This window comes from Dermacentor albipictus, chromosome 2 (assembly GCF_038994185.2).
Source record: "Dermacentor albipictus isolate Rhodes 1998 colony chromosome 2, USDA_Dalb.pri_finalv2, whole genome shotgun sequence".
Classification (NCBI taxonomy): Eukaryota; Metazoa; Arthropoda; class Arachnida; order Ixodida; family Ixodidae; genus Dermacentor; species Dermacentor albipictus.
In genome coordinates this window covers 156720407-156738859 of record NC_091822.1, presented here as the reverse complement: position 1 = coordinate 156738859, position 18453 = coordinate 156720407, and the positions used below count along the sequence as shown (strand labels likewise).

Below are 18453 nucleotides of genomic sequence, written 5' to 3'. Positions count from 1 at the left end.
GTGCGATGCTCCACCAATTGAGTTAACCACGGCGCCGTTTTCCCATCCGCTTTCTTGGGCATTTATGTTTCCTAGTAAAACCCTGGGAGTGTTAGCCAGCGCCACCACTCCCATACCTTGGCGGCGGATGTGGAACATCCTTTTTTTCCGCAGGCGTCACGAGAATGTGATCTTTTTGGGTGAAGGCAACCGGTCAATAAACCCACACATGCTACCTGAAGGCATCAATGTTGCCAGATTCGAGACCCTCGTTATGTAACAAACGAGAAGAAAAGCGGTTAACCGAGGGGCCCGATTTTTTATTAGCCATATCATAAGAAGCCAACAAACACTGACACCAAGGACGACATAGGGGAAATTGCTTGCGCTTAATAAATGAAATAGTGAAACGATAAATTAATGGAAATGAAAGTGGATGAAAAAAAAGCAACTTGCCGCAGGTGGGGAACGATCCCACAACCTTCGCATTTCCAAGTCACTCAACTACTCAACAACGGTCGTGCATAGATTTGACTTTGGCCAAGATTCTGTCTAAGGCTGTAGCCAAGCCAATCCATGTGTATCGCAGTAATCACAAAGCTATCGTCACAGCCATTGCCAATTGACGAAAATGAATGCATTTACCCTCGTCTAACCCTGCGTGATGCGCTACAGCTTCGCTGCTCATCCACCTTTACAGAGTGGAACGGCTCCTCAATTTTTTAACGGCTTGAGTAACGTATCCAGTATACATGAAGACCTCTATATGCATTAGTGAGACCGAGAACTTAACAACTTATAGCTAAGCCTCATATTTGTATCATGAACTGCATGATAATTTGCTTACGTACTGGTTTACCTGCGGCACACGAGAGCCATCTTGCACGACCTCTAAATCTAGTCAATGTACCTTGTTAAGGTGTCCTTGTGTGGTTACATTTCTTGTTGTGTGGTTGAGCGGAATAAAATTTCCTGCGAAGCACTTTTGTCGAGTTCAACCCCGCTTTTCGTTACGGGTGTGCATCCGCGTGTTGTCGCGGGCCGATCCCGAAGGTAACGCAGTCGAAAAAAATTTGGGCGGACATGCCAATGGGACCGATGGGTACGTGCAGCGGGGGCCAACGGGAATGTACCGATCTTCAACGAACCTCTCAACGAGACCCCGTGTCGCACAAAATGCAGCGTCGACTGCCTTTTTCGGTAAAAACCATTCTGAAGCACGCATACCCAACCACGCATATCCACCCACTTTTCTATCCACAAAGTTGCCCGTACCTTGTATTTCGTTCTTTGCAAAGTTATTCCTCGGAATTTTGAGAACGGCAGCCCACAAACAACAGTAACGAAGAAAAAAAAATGGCTGTGGCTTGGGTAAGGTTAAGCCCAGGATGCGAAGCATACTAGCCTTTATTTTAGTTGTTGAACCACTGTTTAGCCTGGTGAACTGCTGTTGCTTGGCTATATTTGGTTCGGCTAGACGAAGAAACAACTCATGCGTTACTCTGCTTCGCCTTCAAGAGTGGAACGCGACAGCGTTCCCGTCTACCCGCCAAGGGGCGTAAGACAATGGGCTACGGCGCAGCGACTACGCGCCCCGCATTGGACGCGGTGAGCGTCGAGCAACGCAGCGTTCGGCGCGGCAACGAAATGTGCGCCTGAGCAAGAGACGCACGCCTGAGAAACAGCTCGTTTCTAAGGCAACACCGCATTCACTAGAGGCGCTTTTGTACCGCTTTGAAGCATCGTACTCGTGGCTCAGTGGTAGCGTCTCCGTCTCACACTCCGGAGACCCTGGTTCGATTCCAACCCAGCCCATCTTGCAAGAGTTGAGCCAAAGCCACCTAGAAAATCAGTCTCTGTAGCACGCCGCAACCTTCGCTTCTCATTCCAACGAGCAGCTCTGTCTCCAGGAGGCACCTCACCTCGTGAGTCTAGCAGAGGCAAGCGCAGCTGCTTATATACCGCCGCGACCGACGGCGCGAGTTGGAGCCCCGTTTCTCCTCTGTCGTGGCGTCACGGTGTCACGTGGTTCGCTCGGCTCCCGCTTTTTGCCAACATTTTCGTATGTTTTTCGAGTGTGTACCCCTGAACTTTCTACATTTTCGGATCCGTGAAGTCAAGAGGAACACGCTGATACCCGACTTTTGTGGGTGGGTGGACTTTTGTGACATTTCTTGCCGTTTTTCTTTCGACTACGCCATGACTGTGTGCTGAGCCTAACCGTGTTAGGGTTCGCGAAGCAAGGCATCGCTCGCCTACCTCTTCTCGGCGGAGGCTTTTTCCACGGACTTTGTGATGGAGTGTGAGGTGGAAGGGGAGTTTTTATCCCCCGAGGACTTCACTAAAGACTCAGGGTGGCAGCTCGTTGCCGCCAGACGTTCTTCAAGGAGCACGAGAAACGCGGCCAATGCCAGTGCGGCCGACGTTCAGCATAACACCAGTTCCCACGCTCGGCGTAGCGCCGACCTCGCGGGCATTAAAAGCAAGATAATTCGAGGAGCCAGGATGCCTCCGATGCCCAAGGAAGAGGCAAAGATCGTCGTGCGGCCCAGGGGAGGCCTGTGTATCAGCAAGTGCGGACCTACCGCAGTCGCCGACGCCATATGGCAGGCTGCCGGGCTCGATTCGGCGTCGCGAGACACGGACACAATGTGTCCTAACTTTCAACAAAACATAATGGTGATCAGCACACCAAACAGGGACAACGCTGCACGCTACGTCGGCGTCGAGGGCATCTCCGTCGCCGGTCAACGTTTCGAGGTGAGCGCTTACGAGGCCGCCCCCCACTACACGTGCAAGGGCGTCATCCGAGGCGTCTCCCTTAGCGACGGGCCCGCGGTGATCGACAAAAAACTTGTAAACCCGAGAAATCCCACGGCGCTGGGCGCCAAAAGAATCAAGAACACCGGCACCGTGGTGGTCCTGTTCGAGGGGTACCGAGTGCCAAATTTTGTCTCCTACGGCGGCACTATTGTCAGGTGCACTTTATTTCGCAAGCAAATGGACGTGTGTTATAGCTGCGGCAGGCTCGGGCACCGCTCCGACGTCTGCCCTTCGCCGAACGACGCCATCTGCAGAGGATGCGGAGAAGCAAACCCCGACGCCCAGCATAGGTGCGATCCCAAATGCAAGCTGTGCGGTGGCGACCACCTTACCGCCGCCAAGGAGTGCAAGCGCCGATTTCAGACACCATATCTCGTCAGACGCAGACGGGGGGAACGCTCCCGCGCCCTCAACGCCGAACATTTCCCGCCCATGGAAGGCGCGAATCAAGCCCGGCAAGCATCGCGTGAACGCCAACACGGTCGCAGCCGCTCCCGGTCCAGGGGGAGATCCAGGTCTCGTGGCCGCTCCAGGGGTCACATCAGGAGCCACTCCGCCTCCAGGGCCAGGTCGATGTCAAGATCCCGAGTCCGATCCAGATCCAGATCCGGTTCCAGGGGCGGCCCGGGTTGCAGAACCCAGCCAGCATCTGGACCTCAGCCCGCCTCCACATATTTGGGGAAGCAGCCGACCCTCCTTTGGGCCGATCTGGGACGTCCCAAGCCCGGTGCCAATGTAGGAGCTGTTCAGGCACCTCGTACCGACCAACACCAAGAGCGAGCTAGGGACGCGGAAGTCACTCGCTTACGCAAAGAGAACGACGATCTCAAGAGCACGATCAAGAGGCTAGTTAACGAAATGGCAGAGATTCGGAAACTCGTTTCGAATGTGCCGGATAACGGTGCGCCAGGCAGGGCCACAGAGACTCCAATCCCAGCCCCAGTAGACGGTACTGCGACGTCCACCAAACGCAGAGCAGTAGTAAAACAAACAGGTGAATCGGGAGCGTTGTCCGCAGAAGTCAGCGAGATTAAGCAAACTCTCATTGGGCTGGCAGATGGCCTCAGACAGGTCACTGCTAGCGTCAGTTGTCTCACCGATAACGTTCGTCAAATTCAGGTTGCACTCGGAGACCCCAACAGGGGCCTCGGAGCTCTCACTGATCGCATAGATGCCATTGAGGCGCGAATGGCTTCATCCGCCTCCGTCGTCCAACCGCTCACCGCTCCCGCCATACTAAAGGAAGCTAGACTTCAATATCCAACCAGGGCGGCGACAGGAGGCCCCAGTCTTTGCACAGCCCTAACTGCCCCATTAGGTGGTAGTCCATCCGGTCCGCCATAATGGATAGGTCCAAAGAGAGTTTTCGCATTTGGCAATGGAACTGCAGGGGGTATTCTAACAAAAAAGCCCCTCTGCAGCAGTTCTTCAGGTCTTTCGCTGTCAAACCTCAAATCATTGCTCTCCAGGAAACATTAGTCTCCGCCGCCTCGCTCCAGGGCTACAGGGCCGTGTCGGGCCTGCCCGGGGGGCGAGGGATTTGCACCTTGATTGATAAAAGGCTGACTCATCTCACCCACGACCTCAAGCTGGCAAGTGGTAGAATTGAATACGTCATGGTTGAGATCCTGCTCAACGTACCACAGCAGAATCAGCGCAGAAATAGCGTGTTCGTCCTCAATATCTACAGCAGCCCCAGGGACTCGCGCCAGCAGTTCAAGACCATCCTCAAGAAAGCGACCGACTTGGCCGGCCCTCGACCCTTAGTCGTCGTCGGTGACTTCAACGCACCGTACGGCATCTGGGGTTACGTCTACGACACTACCAAGGGGCGCAACCTGTGGCAAGACGCCAACGAGATGGACCTCACTCTGGTCACTGACAAGAATTTTCCTACGCGCATCGGCAACTCCGTCACCCGGGACTCGACACCCGACCTCGCGTTCGTCAGGAACGTTGAGGACGTGGGCTGGGAGAACACCGCCATGGAGTTCGGCAGCGACCACTACATTCTCGAGACCAACTTCAAGGTGTCTCGGAGTAGGATCAAGGAATTCACGTTCATCGATTGGGACCGCTTTCGCAAGATTCGCGAAGAACCCGGCAAAGACAGGGCACCCGCCACCCTCGAAGAATGGTGCGAAGGCGTCCGGAACGACGCTTCCGCGGCTACCAAGAAAGTAGAAACCGATCTCGACGTCGAGCGGATGGACAGCAGACTTGCCCACCTGATCGAGGCCAAAAACGCCCTGCTGCGCCGATGGAAGGGCCTAAGGCTCAATCGCAGACTCCGAAAAAAGATCTCAGAGCTCAACAAGGTCATCGATGAACACTGCAAGGCGCTATGCCAGCAGCAGTGGGACGAGCTCTGCGAATCCGTCGACGGACAGATGCGCAACGGCAAATCCTGGGGTATGCTGAAGCACCTTCTCGACGAAAGCGGTTCAAAGTCAAATCAGCGGCATACGTTGGCCCGGGCCCTTCACGAAGCCACCAGGTCTCACACGGTTGATGAGCTCGTCTCAAAACTCGTACAGAAGTACTTGCCCGTCTGTCGCGATGGAGATCCAGTGACCCAACTCCCGGACTACCGAGGCCCTCCACGCCCCGAGCTCGACGAAGACTTCTCCGTTGCCGAGGTCAGACAGGCCATCTTCGCACTCAACCGCAAGTCTGCGCCTGGTCCAGACGGAGTCACCAACAGAATGTTGAGAAACCTCGAGGACACGTCGATCGTCTTCCTGACCGACAAAATCAACGAGTGCTGGAATAGCGGCGTTGTTCCTGCAGAGTGGAAGATGGCCTGTACGGTGCTCATTCCCAAGCCCGGCAAGGCCCCGAACATCGAGAACCTCAGGCCGATTTCTCTAACCTCCTGCGTCGGCAAGGTCATGGAGCGCGTCGTCCTCAACAGGGTCAACGGGTACCTCGAAGACAACGAGGTTTACACCTACAACATGACCGGCTTCCGCGCCGGACTCTCGACGCAGGATGCAATGAAGCTAATAAAGCATCAGATTGTGGATGGCCGTTCCAGAGACGTCAAGGCTTTGCTCGGTCTGGACCTCGAGAAAGCTTTCGACAACGTGCTCCACAGCTTCATCGTAAAGACCATTTCAGACCTGGGTCTCGGTTACAGATTCCATAGCTACGTCAGCTCTTTCCTAACGGACAGGAAAGCCAAGCTTCGCATTGGGGACTTCCGCTCCAACGATGTGCCCCTCGGAGGGCGAGGCACTCCTCAGGGCGCCGTCATCTCACCCACCCTGTTCAACATCTGTATGATTGGTCTTTCCGAGAGGTTGGCACGCGTAGAGGGCGTCAAGCACACCATATACGCCGACGACATCACCTTATGGTGCCCCGGCGGCTGCGAGGGCAGAGTCGAAGAATCCATGCAGGAGGCGATCGATGTGATCGAGGAGTATCTCCGCCCCACCGGACTTCGATGCTCCCCCGCCAAGTCGGAGCTTCTGCTTTACAGAAAAGAGAAGGGAGGCAGACCCAAAGATTGGAAGCCAGTTTCCGAAAGCAGCATCAGTCTTCGTACTTGTGACGGGGGGGTGATACCCAGGGTCGACGTTATTCGGGTCCTCGGCATGTTTGTCGAATTCAACGGCGGGAACGGAACGGCTCTCCGCAAGATCATCGCAAAGACGGACAACGCTTTCCGCCTCGTTCGCAGAATAGCAAACCGGCACCGAGGAATGAAGGAAAACAATCTCCTCAGGCTTATCAATGCTTTCGTGCTATGTCACTTTACGTACACAATTTCTATGCACAACTGGCTCAGAGCGGAGCGAGACAAGCTCAACGCTCTCATCCGCAAAGTGGTCAAGAGGGCTCTCGGGCTACCCATCAGGACCCATACCGAGGATCTCCTCAAGCTGGGGGTGCATAACACTGCCGAGGAGATTGCCGAGGCCCAAGAACGTGCGCAACTCACTCGCCTGAGCACCACAGCGGCAGGTAAACACATCCTCGAAGAGTTGGGTTACCACCCTGCGGGATTCCCGATGGTCAGTACCCCGATCCCTAGGTGCATTCGAGACAAGTTCGAAGTGGCCCCTGTGCCCCGAAACGTCCATCCCGTCCATAACGAGGGCAGACGCAAGGCCAGAGCAGCAGCCATCCTCAAACAGATAAAGCAACGAGACATTAGAGCAAGCTTCGTCGACGCCGCGAAGTACAGCGATGGGAAGACCTTTGCCATCGTTGTGGTCGACTCCAGCGGCAAGATTTCTAATTGCGACTCCATTCGCACTTCAGACCCCGGAGTCGCCGAGCAAGCCGCCATCGCCCTCGCCCTGCTAGACGGTCGTGGGTCCGAGATATATAGCGATTCCAAAACGGCAGTTAGGGCTTTTCTGAAGGGTTGCATCGCCAAGCAAGCTGCTCGTCTTCTTAGCAACTCGAATCGATATGCTCTCACGCATCATTCAATCCACTGGTTTCCAGCTCACGTAGGGTCGGTCGAGGGTGCTCCCCAGAACCTGAATGAGTCTGCTCACGAGGCTGCGCGTGACCTCACCGACCGCGCTTCCTCTGCAAGAAGCACCGACTCCCCTCCTCCCTACGGCCACAGGGATGCTCCCGCTACTCATAACGAGATTATTAAATTCTTCTACATGTCTAGAAGGGTCTTTCCACCCCCTCACCCCAGGTTGAATAGGGCGCAAGCCGTTTCTCTTAGGCTTCTGCAGACTAGTACGTATCCGTGTCTGTCCGTTCTCCACGAGGCTTACCCGGACGTGTATCGCGACGACGCCTGCCCCTCCTGCGGGCAGACCTCTACTCTAGCGCACATGCTGTGGGAGTGCGGGTCGACCTACCCTAAGTTCATCAAGGAGGAGTGGGACTCGCTTCTGCGTAGCCCCGCTCTGGAACAGCAAATCCTGGCTGTCCGGCGTGCCCGCGACCGGGCCGGTGGGCTAGACCTGCCGGTCCCGACGTGGGACTAGCCGGGTGCGCGACGAGTTCGCGTCCTCGCCGGACCTACAATAAATGTTCCTTCACTCACTCACTCACGTGGTATTGAAGGCGACACCGCCGCGCCTGAGGAGCTGGGTTGAGCTCTCGTAATATGCTTCGCATAAAAAAGAAACGCCGACAGCGCATATATTTCATGTTGGATCTCCTCAGACCGAGATATTAAAAGTGCGGAACAATAACGGGAGATCGGCCCACGCAAGAGGCCGCGTTTCTACCAGAAATCTTGCCTTGGTGCGCAGCGTTGGCAGCCAGCGCTTCCTCGTAAACGTTGCGGTTACATATGCTGCAGTTTCGGGCATAGAGTTTCCCACTAGAACCCTTAGAGAGAAATCTGGCGCCACCGTCTATGGGAATTTCTTAAGGGGGCACCGTGCCGTCATGGGAATGACGGTATATGTGTCTGCGAGGCTTGCGTTGGCTGGTGTTGCAAGAGGCTTCGTCTAAAACGTGGATATGGCTACAAAAATAATACGTTCTTAAAGCAAAATCTTCACAATATGTTTTTATTCACGCATATTACCTCTTTACTCACCTACAATGCAGGACCAAGCGAAGAAAAGCAAGAACAGACGACAAACTGTCTCAAAGCGAGCGCGAAAATTGTCGTCTGTCCTCCAACTTTAGCGGCCCGCTGATACTTTCTACGTATCATATAATCGTACATGCAATAAGAAGTTCTCATAGTTAAACAAAACATGTTTTTGTGTAATAAAAAGCTAAAACAGCTTTTTACGTGCAGTTTTAGTAGAAAATGAGTCATTGTGACAAACGGAACGGTGCTTGAATGGCTCTTCGAGAACGATGCCAATCCGAAGTCGCAATATACCGGCATTCCCATGCATACCACAGCGCAGCAGCGCCAGATTTCCCTCTAGGTAATATAGTGCGAAACTATGGTTGCCGGGAAGCGTGAGAAACAGTCAGGGGTCTTCGAATGCTATCGCGTTCCACTCTTAAAAGCGAAGCTTAAGCGTCCTAAAAATTTCTTTTTTCTGTTTTGTCTCGGACAGCGCGTTCTTATCAAATTTGACCCACAACATCGCGATTGTGCTCTTTTAGGGCTTTGAATTGGTGATACTGAGCTAAGAGACTTTCGCTGCTACCGAAATGATCAACGAAGATTTTTCATATTTTTTCGTTAATTGGTGTTAATAAAAGGTATTTTTCAGAAGCCTAGAAAAATTGCCAGGGTAACCGTGGTGGTCTTGAGCGATAAGATGGAGGCTTGCACGTTCGTTCTTCGGCTCCATTGACAGTTCCAGGTGGGCGAATATGCATACATACATAGCGGGATCTCGCCCTGATTGCGAAGCACGCGAATGGTTAAGAGCGTTGGACCATAGAGAAAGAAAAAAAGTTAAAGGGCCCCTGAAACGGTTCGGACAAATTTTGTAGGCGCGTAGGGTACAGCTTAAGTAGAACATTCGCACCACAATTTAAGTGAAGCGTTACGTATTAATGGAGCTGCAAGCGATTAGAAGTTACCCTCCTCCCTAGCTATGCTTTTCCTCCTCAACTCGCTCGCCGAGCGAGCGGCGCTAAGCTCCGCCTTCACTGGTTCATCGTCACGATGCGACGTCACATCGCTCACTTCCGGTTGTTTAGGAGCACGCCCCATCCCGCGCGACACCTCTCCGCTAGCCGCTTGGCCGTCGACCGAGAGCTATCGAAGCAGCGTGCGTTGCGAGCATTCTGTCGTAGCGCCGAACGTGTCCGGTACTCCGCTAAAAACATGCAAGCTGGTCATTTCGGCAAATGACTGGAGGCATAAACTCAAGCTGATGAAGGAACTTTAGCGTAGACGTACGTGAGCACCCTGATCGGTCTGCACGGTCCAGACACTTGCTGGCGCAGCGCTTAACCAGTCAAACAAAGCGCTAATATTGCTCTAACCAAGTGTAAAGCATTTTAAACATTTATAAATCAACGCGTTGATGATTACACTCCTGCGAAAAATACACACCAGCAGCAAAGAGTACACTTCGTTGCTGCTACTGTGTATGGTTGAGCTCTGTGCCACCAGGTGGCTGCACCATGCAGACCGTTCACATTTGCCCTTCTGCTCATCTCGTGGCTCATCCCGGCACAGTCAAGCGGCCAGACCCTGTCCCCTTGCGCTTGCGTTTGCCCTAATACTGGACTCGCGGTTTGCAGGTCCCTAGGTTTGCAGTCCACAAGGCAACAAAGTCGAATCATAGTGCTCGCGAAAAGACTGAGACCGACTCTGACCACGGAGCTCTCGTCAAAATGGAGTACGTTGTAACACAAGCAGACGACACTTGCTGTGTGCCGGAAGTGCTGAAGTGTACTAAAAAACTATTCTTGTGTATTCTCTTTAAGTTATTTTCTTTTTACAAAAACAAAGTAACTAACATTCCAACTATTACGAGCATCATTTGTTCACCATAAAGTTGGAAAAATTATCGACCACGCGCCCTGGTCATCCAATCAGATAGATGATGATGATGATAGCAACTTTATTGTACCGCCGGATAAGGAGGCCCCTACTCCCCGTCCCCGGCACACAGGCCTTGGGGACGGGGGCCGGAACCTCCGCGATTAGAAGCAAGCAAAGAGGTCTTGACTCTTCGCGGCTTCTTCCGCCAGGCGGATGGCGTGTTGCTGTGGAGTAGGGTCCTCGCTCCGCAGCAGGGCTTCCCAGGCCTCTCTACAATTTATGTTTGCTTTAGCCCCTGGTGAGCTAGCGCATTCCCAGATTATGTGATCGAGGGTCCCTCTCGCCCCACAGTGTTTGCACTTATCGGTTTCTCTGTCATGCATAACATAGTATGCCCAGACCGGGTTTACGAAGTTCCCAGCTTGCAGGCGCCGCCATGCGACTGCCTCTCTATTGTTTAGACTTTTATCCGGTGGTGGCACCAGTCTCCTGCGTAGCCGATAATTTTCGACAATCTCCGTATAATTTTGCACACGCTCGTCCATGTTCCGGCAGTCGGGCGGTTCCACAGCCACCCGGAAGTAGAGAGCTCGGGCTAACTCGTGGGCCGCCTCGTTGCCAGGAACGGACGTGTGTGCAGGGGTCCAAATTAGGCTAATTTTTCTGTTCAGCCGTCTACTGGCCAGAACCCTTGCCGCTTCGGGCGAAATCCTGCCCTTTCCAAAATTCCAGATGGCCGTTTTGCTATCGCTAATTATGAAATTTGCTTCCGTTCCCACGCAAGCGAGCGCTATCGCAACTTCTTCAGCCGTTTCCGAGTTGCGGCTTCTAATGGTGGCGGCCGATACGGGGGCACCTCGGCCGTCGACCACCGAGGCGACCGCCGCACCCGACTTGCCACTTGCCGCGTCCACGTACGCAACTGACTTGCTGTTCATTGAATCAAAGCGTTTGATTAGTGCTTCTGCTCTTTTTTCCCTCCTCTCCGTGTGGAATATGGGATGCATGTTACGAGGGAGGGGAGGAATGATTATATTTTCTCGGCAGTCCAGCGGGATGTTTGTCTTGCCTCGTAGTCCCCTGTCTGTTTGCAGGCCTACCATATCGAGAATAGCTCTGCCCGTGGTCGTTCGGCTTAATCTTTCAAGCTGCGAAATTCTGACAGCCTCCGCTATTTCGTCCCAGGTATTGTGCACTCCCATAGAGAGGAGTTTTTCTGTGGAGGTGGTAATTGGTAAGCCTAAGGCCCTCTTTATGCACCGTCGAATGAGCGAGTCGAGTTTCCTCCTCTCCTCTGACCTGATGTTTAAGAAAGGCGTGGCATAGCACACGCGGCTTATTACGTATGCTTGGGTTAGTTTAAGCAAGCTTCTTTCCTTCAGGCCTCGTCCTTTCAGCGCGACCCTTCTAAATATGCCAAGTGCTTGCGTGGCAAAGCCCTCTAGATTTTTGATTGTCCCATCATTATATCCGTTTTCCTGTATGAAAAGTCCTAGGATTCTGATTTGGTTAACCTTTGGGACTGGTTTCCCCTCTATTTTAATGTCAAATTCCCAGCTACGCTTGCACCGGAGCGACTTTGGGTTGTAGACGAATAGCTCCGATTTTTGCGGTGAGCACGACAGACCCCTACCGGCAGCATAGTGCACGACAGTATCCGCCGCCGCCTGCAGGCGCTCCTCGATGCTAGCACCGCTCCCCTGATTGGTCCAGAGGGTGATGTCATCCGCATAAATACTGAAATTTAGTCCCTGTATGTTTCTCAGAGCTTCGGGGAGGCCCCTCATCGCCACATTGAAGAGGAACGGGGAAAGAACTGAGCCTTGCGGCGTGCCCCTGCTTCCTAATTTCAGTGTTGGAGATTCAATATCTTGGAACTTCATGCAGGCAGTTCTGTCTGACAGAAAGTCCTTTACATAGTCGAATGTTCGCGCGCCTACCCCGATTTCTTGGAGACCGCGGAGTATCGCTTCGTGTTTAACATTATCAAAAGCCTTTGTCAAGTCCAGGCCGAGGATTACCTTGGCGTCTCTAGAACGTGAGTCAATGATGTCATGTTTTAGTCGGAGCATCACGTCCTGCGTACACAAGCCCGGTCGGAAGCCGATGATCTCGTGCGGCCACAGATCGTTCTGCTCCATAAAGTGCGTCAGTCTGGTCTGGACTACGCGCTCCATCAATTTCCCCATGCATGAGGTTAGGGAAATGGGTCTTAGATTTTCTAGTTTAGGGGGTTTGCCCGGCTTTGGAATTAGGATCACGTTTGCCATCTTCCATTGGCGTGGCAAGTGGCCTTTAGTCCAAATTTCTTGCATGTACTCCGTCAGAGCGCTGATGGAGGCATCGTCCAGATTTCTTAGAATTTTGTTTGTTATCCCGTCAGGGCCCGGGGCTGATTTGGTTTTTAGTCCCAATATTACTGCCCTGACCTCCGCCTCCGTGATGGTTGCGTCGAGCTCCTCATCGGGGGCTCCGTCATATTCCGGGAGGGGGGTGCTAAGCGTATCGCCAATGTACATGGTGATCAGTTTGTCCATAAATTCCGCGTCTGTACCCTCATACGCGTGCCTGGCTTTTGATAATATAATTCCCGATAGGGTTTTCGAATTGGTCGGATCTAATAGGTGTCTCAGCAGACCCCACGTTTTGGAAAGGCTCATGCCCCTCTCCATCTCGTCGCATCTGCTGCACCAATTCTGTTCGCATAATTTAATCGCGTAATTTTCAATTTCTTTGTTATGTCTAGCAATCCGCCTTCTAAGATTACGGTTCCATTTTTGCTTCTTTAGTCTGCGCTCCATACCGCGTTTTGCCTCCCACATGTGAAGCAGTTTGCTATCCATTATTTCCGGGGCATCGTCCCCTTCAATCGTCTTGGTTGCCTCTTCAACGTGACGCGCGATGACCTCCGTCCACTTCTCTATGTTTGTGATTTTCCCTATGGCAGCTTTCTCTCGTTTCTCCCTAAATAATCCCCATTCGGTGATCCTCGGTTGACGCACACGACGCGTCTTCACCCCTTTTTTAAGGATCGAGGCCAGAATGAAATGATCACTTCCGAAATTGAGCTCCGAGTTTTTCCAATTCAGATCTGTCATATTTTTTGAGAAGGTCAGGTCAGGGGAGGTGTCTGCGCACACGCTGTTACCCACCCTGGTCGGACAGCTAGGGTCCGTGTGTAGGGTGAGTCCTAGCTCGTGCGCATCCTCCCATAGCTGCCTGCCTTTTGGATCTTGTTTAGCGTAACCCCATTCCGGATGCGCTGCATTAAAGTCACCTACTATTAGTAAGGGATTTATCCCGGCTGCCTGAATAGCTTTGCGGAAGAGGGCCCTGAATCGCACCTTTCTCTGCTGTGGAGTGCTGTACAAGTTTAATAGGAACACGCTCGGTTCCTCTTTTCGTCCCGTAATAATTTCTAGGAGCACTGCCTCAATGTCTCTCGAGTTGATTTCGTGCACGATTGCCGCAATATTCCTCTTAATGAACGTAGTGACGCAACTTTCGGGATTCCAATCAGATAGCTCGCCCATGTGACGTAATATGGGTTATTTGCATCATATGGGTAGGGGCGGCTTAAAATTCCGCCGAGCAGCGCGCTGCGATCGGCAGCGATGTGCATTTTTAAAACCTTATAATAAATTACACGTTTTACGCAGAGCACTTAGATGCATCAATTAATGATCAGAAGAACCTTCTCTAACGACTCAGTACGTTTGTAGAAAATCGCCAAAATCGTTTCAGGGTCCCTTTAAGAGCGAACACTCCCATACACCCCCCGCGGCCCAATCGAACCTAGCGCGCCTGGCGGTTGATGAGAGCAACTGGCCTGGCCTTCCTGTTTCGGTTTCGCTGGCGCGAAATTTGGATTACCCCTCGTAACCGACGTTGGGCTGTCGCGGAAGCTTGTCATTTCAGACCACTTTTCGTCACCCAAATGGCAACGCTTTTATTTGTCGCTTTGATTTAGCGATTCACTCTTATGTCTAGTTCAATATTTGGTGTGAATTGAGGAAGTGACGCAATTCATATTTCGATTAAGTTGTAACAGATGGAGATAGAGGTAATCATAATTCACTACGGCTTTATCCATCGCGCTTGTCTTCTGTGTTTTGGCACAAGCGCTCATATGTATCAAAGAGACAGAGTTTCCGCAATGTTTTTATTCCAACTCAAGATAGGCTTCTTCTGGGTTCTGCCGTTGTCAAAGCACCACGACACACAGCAGCAGCTGCCGTAGCTTGGACCGCCGGACGGCATGGCATCACCACGGTCTGAAAATATCAATAAGTGCACGCTTCATTAATTACCAAAAACATATGTACATGTCATAACTGTACCAGGAAACCGCTTTGAATGAATAGCGAACCGTCACAATATAAAACCACCGACACATCCTGACCTCTGACCCATATAACCCAGACTTACAAGGATAAATGTTAATACCCCGTACAGGGGTGTTCAAAAGTTCCCAGGCCGCCATCCTATTTAATCCCATGGAGGGCGTCGCGGTTTGTGAAGTTTTGGACACCCCTGTACGTACTCAGTATAAGGAGTATATTGGTAGGCAAAATAGCAGTTCACATAAGCGTGATAAAGATACATTTGAAACGTCCAAATACGAGGCCTTTGTTCAAATGCGCGCCACGCCACGCCTACGCGACAATACGTTGTGCAATGTCCCGGCCACGAAAAAATGATAAGGAACCGAAAATTACTAGAATGCGCAGTACTTCCCAACACGGTCGCCGCAATAAGTACATGCAGTAGTCATTGGTGAATTTCCCCACCATTACTTTTCTGTATAAACAATCCGCACGGACGCATACACCAGCGTCCGTCCGTGCGCCGTAGATACACACCTCGCTAAAGTACCAAACGCAATAAGCTATGCTCGCTGCTTATGTCACATGCCATTGTTTGCAAGCAATATCGTTAAAATATTCAGGAGCCCTTACTCTATAAGGGAAACGAGCAAGCAAAACTTGGCTACAGCGTGCCTAACGTCCTGCTTTCTTTATTTAGGTAGCGCCTGTCCCCGGAACGCCGTTTTCGGTCTGAATCAGCGTGGCGTCTTTTATGTTCTTTCCAGCGTTCGTCAGCCTCTAGAACGGGCCAACGAAAAGACCGTCAACCGTGACGCGATCATTTAACCGCGGTTTAGGAATTCAATTTTCTCGAAACCGGAATTTTCCTGAAATGTGCACTTCATGATATTGACCTTAAGCGTTGTCCAGCAGATCATTTTTAATCCGCCAACACGAACTATTTCAATGGAACGCCGATACCGCGGTTATCGCAAACAGCGCTGGGCAAGAACGGTTTACCCTCGCAAACCTCGCAAACCGATGGCGTCTGACAAGCTGCGAGTCGCAGTGCAGTGCACAGCCGTGAACCGGTGGAAGGTAATGGCAGCTTCGCGTCGTTTGATTATTTTCACGGAACGCAACCAACAAAGATTATGCCGTTCTCGGTGGGGATTGCAAGGAAGTACAGCTAGTACAGCCCTGTTGCTACGCGTTTCTTGGGGGGGCATGCTTTTCGCATTGTTCGCGTCTAGCCGCCTCATATAGAGCCGCAAACTGCTTTTTTAGCGAACCTCGTCGCGCTCACAAGTCAATTACTCCAAGCTTCGCTTAAAAACGTGACTCACCTTTCTCACACACAAGAACACCGCCGCAGCCGACGTTCACGAGACGTTCCCGCTGGCACGCCGCTGGTGTCGTTGATTTCTTCTCGATGGACGAATGGTGATTGGTGTTGATGGCAGTACGAATGAAGAACAAAAAGCACGGAAGGTGTCTTCGATAAATTCTGTTTTCATGTATCAGAAACACGCCAAATTTGGGTGTATAATTATTATTTTGTAAATCGATTGAGCAGAATTCATTACAACATTTCCTTTTTGTGCGCCTGCGTCTCCTGGCGTTTGATGAGAGCATTGGTTCGTTACGTAGCCGTGACGTAGTTCCTGAGGCCAGATTTCTCGGAGTGTCCGCTCTTAGTCTTTCTCTTTCTCTTTGGTTGGACTGCTGCACCTGATAGTGATCCAAAGAAATGAATCAAGCGTCTTTCCTTTCTTAAGATCACTATCAGGCGCAGCGGTCCGACGCACAAACCACTCGCGTGCTTCCATGGACCCGTCAACTGCAGTCGAGCCACCTCTACAACGGACGCCTCAGGAGCGGAATTACCTGTATGACGAAGGAATAACTCTGTGCCAGTTTTTGTGTGAACTATGCGGTGCGAGACCTGTATTGCGAAGGATTTCTGAGGCCCCAAGGCGTTCGACTGTATTATATGCTTCTTTAGCACCACTGGCGCGTACGTCACGCACGCACATAGCACGAGCCAGAGTACTTGAGTACGTGCTTGCTTCCATTCGGCTACTATAATTAATGACTGCTATAATGAATGGCTACTATAATAATGACCGGGGTTGTTGGAGAAGCGTGGGAGAGGCCTTTGCCCTGCAGTGGGCTTAACCAGGCTGATGATGATGATGATGATGATGATGATGATGAATTAATGACTTTCTTCCTTGCGTCACGAGCCGGGAGCGTGACGTCATTTCATCGCAGCTGATCGCTACAAAGACGTTGCGAGATGTTGTACCGCTTCCGGGTTCGGCCCAGGTTTGTACCGTTTCCTTCTCCAGTCAAAAATTTTTTAAAAAAAATTGACTCGCCATCCCGGCCCCTGCGAAAATGTACGTCCAGCGAAGCTGCTGAAAACCACCAGTAGAACTGCTGAGGGGGCTACGCAATGCTCTAATTGCTTTAGAGTAATGGTAGTAATGGTAATTTTGACAGCAAGCCGCCGCTGTTCGTATTGCCCTTTCTTTTTTCCCTTGCCGCTCCTCGTACTCACGCTGCTCCTCGGGAGCCCTAAGTATGCGTTACCGACCCACAGCCATGCTGCAAAAACAACGAAATCAGTTGCTAGGCTGGCTCTCCTATATACGAAAGGCCAGTGACGTCACTCTCCACGAGCTTGCGCAACAGTAATCTTTACCGGGAAACGTATGCGGGGAGCGCTACGTGCTTGACATTGCTATCAGGATCGCCTTGCAATCAATTATGTGTTTCGGATGCTTGTTTTCTGCGTGTGTGAAAACTTTTATTGTGATGAGGTCCGGAGGCTCGACTTTTCAAGCCAAGGCGGGCCGCTCCCACGTTGGCACTGTCAGGCCAAGCCTTTAAGCGACATCATGGGCCCTCTGGACTGCCCTTAGTTGGTCCTGAAATAATGGGCTTTGAATCCTTTTCTCCCACTGTGTCCATTCTTCAACGAGGTCGGGGAGAGCCGCTGGACACCCGCCAGCACATGCCTGATTCCAATGATGCCATTACAATCATTGTGTGCTTGTTCTTTATTCGAACGAATGCTGTTCTGTGTGTCGTATGCGTGATTACAAAGAATGTGCGCACTTTCTGCTTCACCTTGCTGAGTGCTTGAAGCCTAGCTGCTTCACCTCCGCCGCGACTCTAGCAGCCCGGTGTTGCACTACCTCCGTGGTCGGCAGGTATTTTTCCCACGGACCACGACACGAAAAACGGCGACCAACGAGAGCTTAACAGCTTCGCTGTGACAAGGGCGGCAAGAAGCGACGTGAACGGGACAGGCGCTTATGTTCCTTCTTCGTGCTAACTCACCTGTGGTAGTAGTCGAACACGTGTCCAGGTGGCACGGCGAACAGGTTGCCAGCGAACCCCGGCGGCGGCCTCCCGGCGAACCTGGCCACCTTGGGCAGGTTTGGGTCCTTGCGAAGTAGCGGCAGCGTGCCCGACAGGAACGCCAGGGTCTTCTTCTTGATGACCTCACTGTCGGGGCGAGAGAGAGAAGGTAGTCCGTACCGGCGATGTGTACACACAGCTCGTGGCCGAAGCTTAAATGTAGGTGTGCATAGAGTTTCTCACTATAACACCTAGAGGGTAATCTGGCGCCACCGTCTATGGGAGTTTCTTAAGGGGGCACCGTGCCGTCATGGGAATGACGGTATATGTGTCTGCGAGGCTCGTGTTGGCTGGTGTTGTAAGAGGCTTCGTCTAAAACGTGAATATGGCTACGCAAATAACGCGTTCTCAAAGTAAAATCTTCATGAAATGTTTCCATTCACGCATATTACATCTTTACTCACCCACAATGCATGACCAAGCGAAGAAAAGCAAGAACCGACGACGAACTGTTTCAAAGCGAGCGCGAACCTTGTCGTCTGTCCTCCAACTTTAGCGGCACGCTGATACTTTTTACGTAACATG

At 51.9% G+C, this 18453-nt stretch overlaps 1 protein-coding gene across 1 annotated transcript in view; it reads right to left on the bottom strand.

The window, feature by feature from the left end:
• The window catches only part of spz6 (Spaetzle domain-containing protein 6), a 45432-nt gene that overhangs the window by 11885 nt on the left and 15094 nt on the right, over positions 1–18453 (bottom strand). The window contains exon 3 of the mRNA XM_070534149.1: positions 17848–18015. Within this exon, the coding sequence (XP_070390250.1) occupies positions 17848–18015 (168 nt within the window). The remainder of the gene's footprint in view (positions 1–17847; positions 18016–18453) is intronic.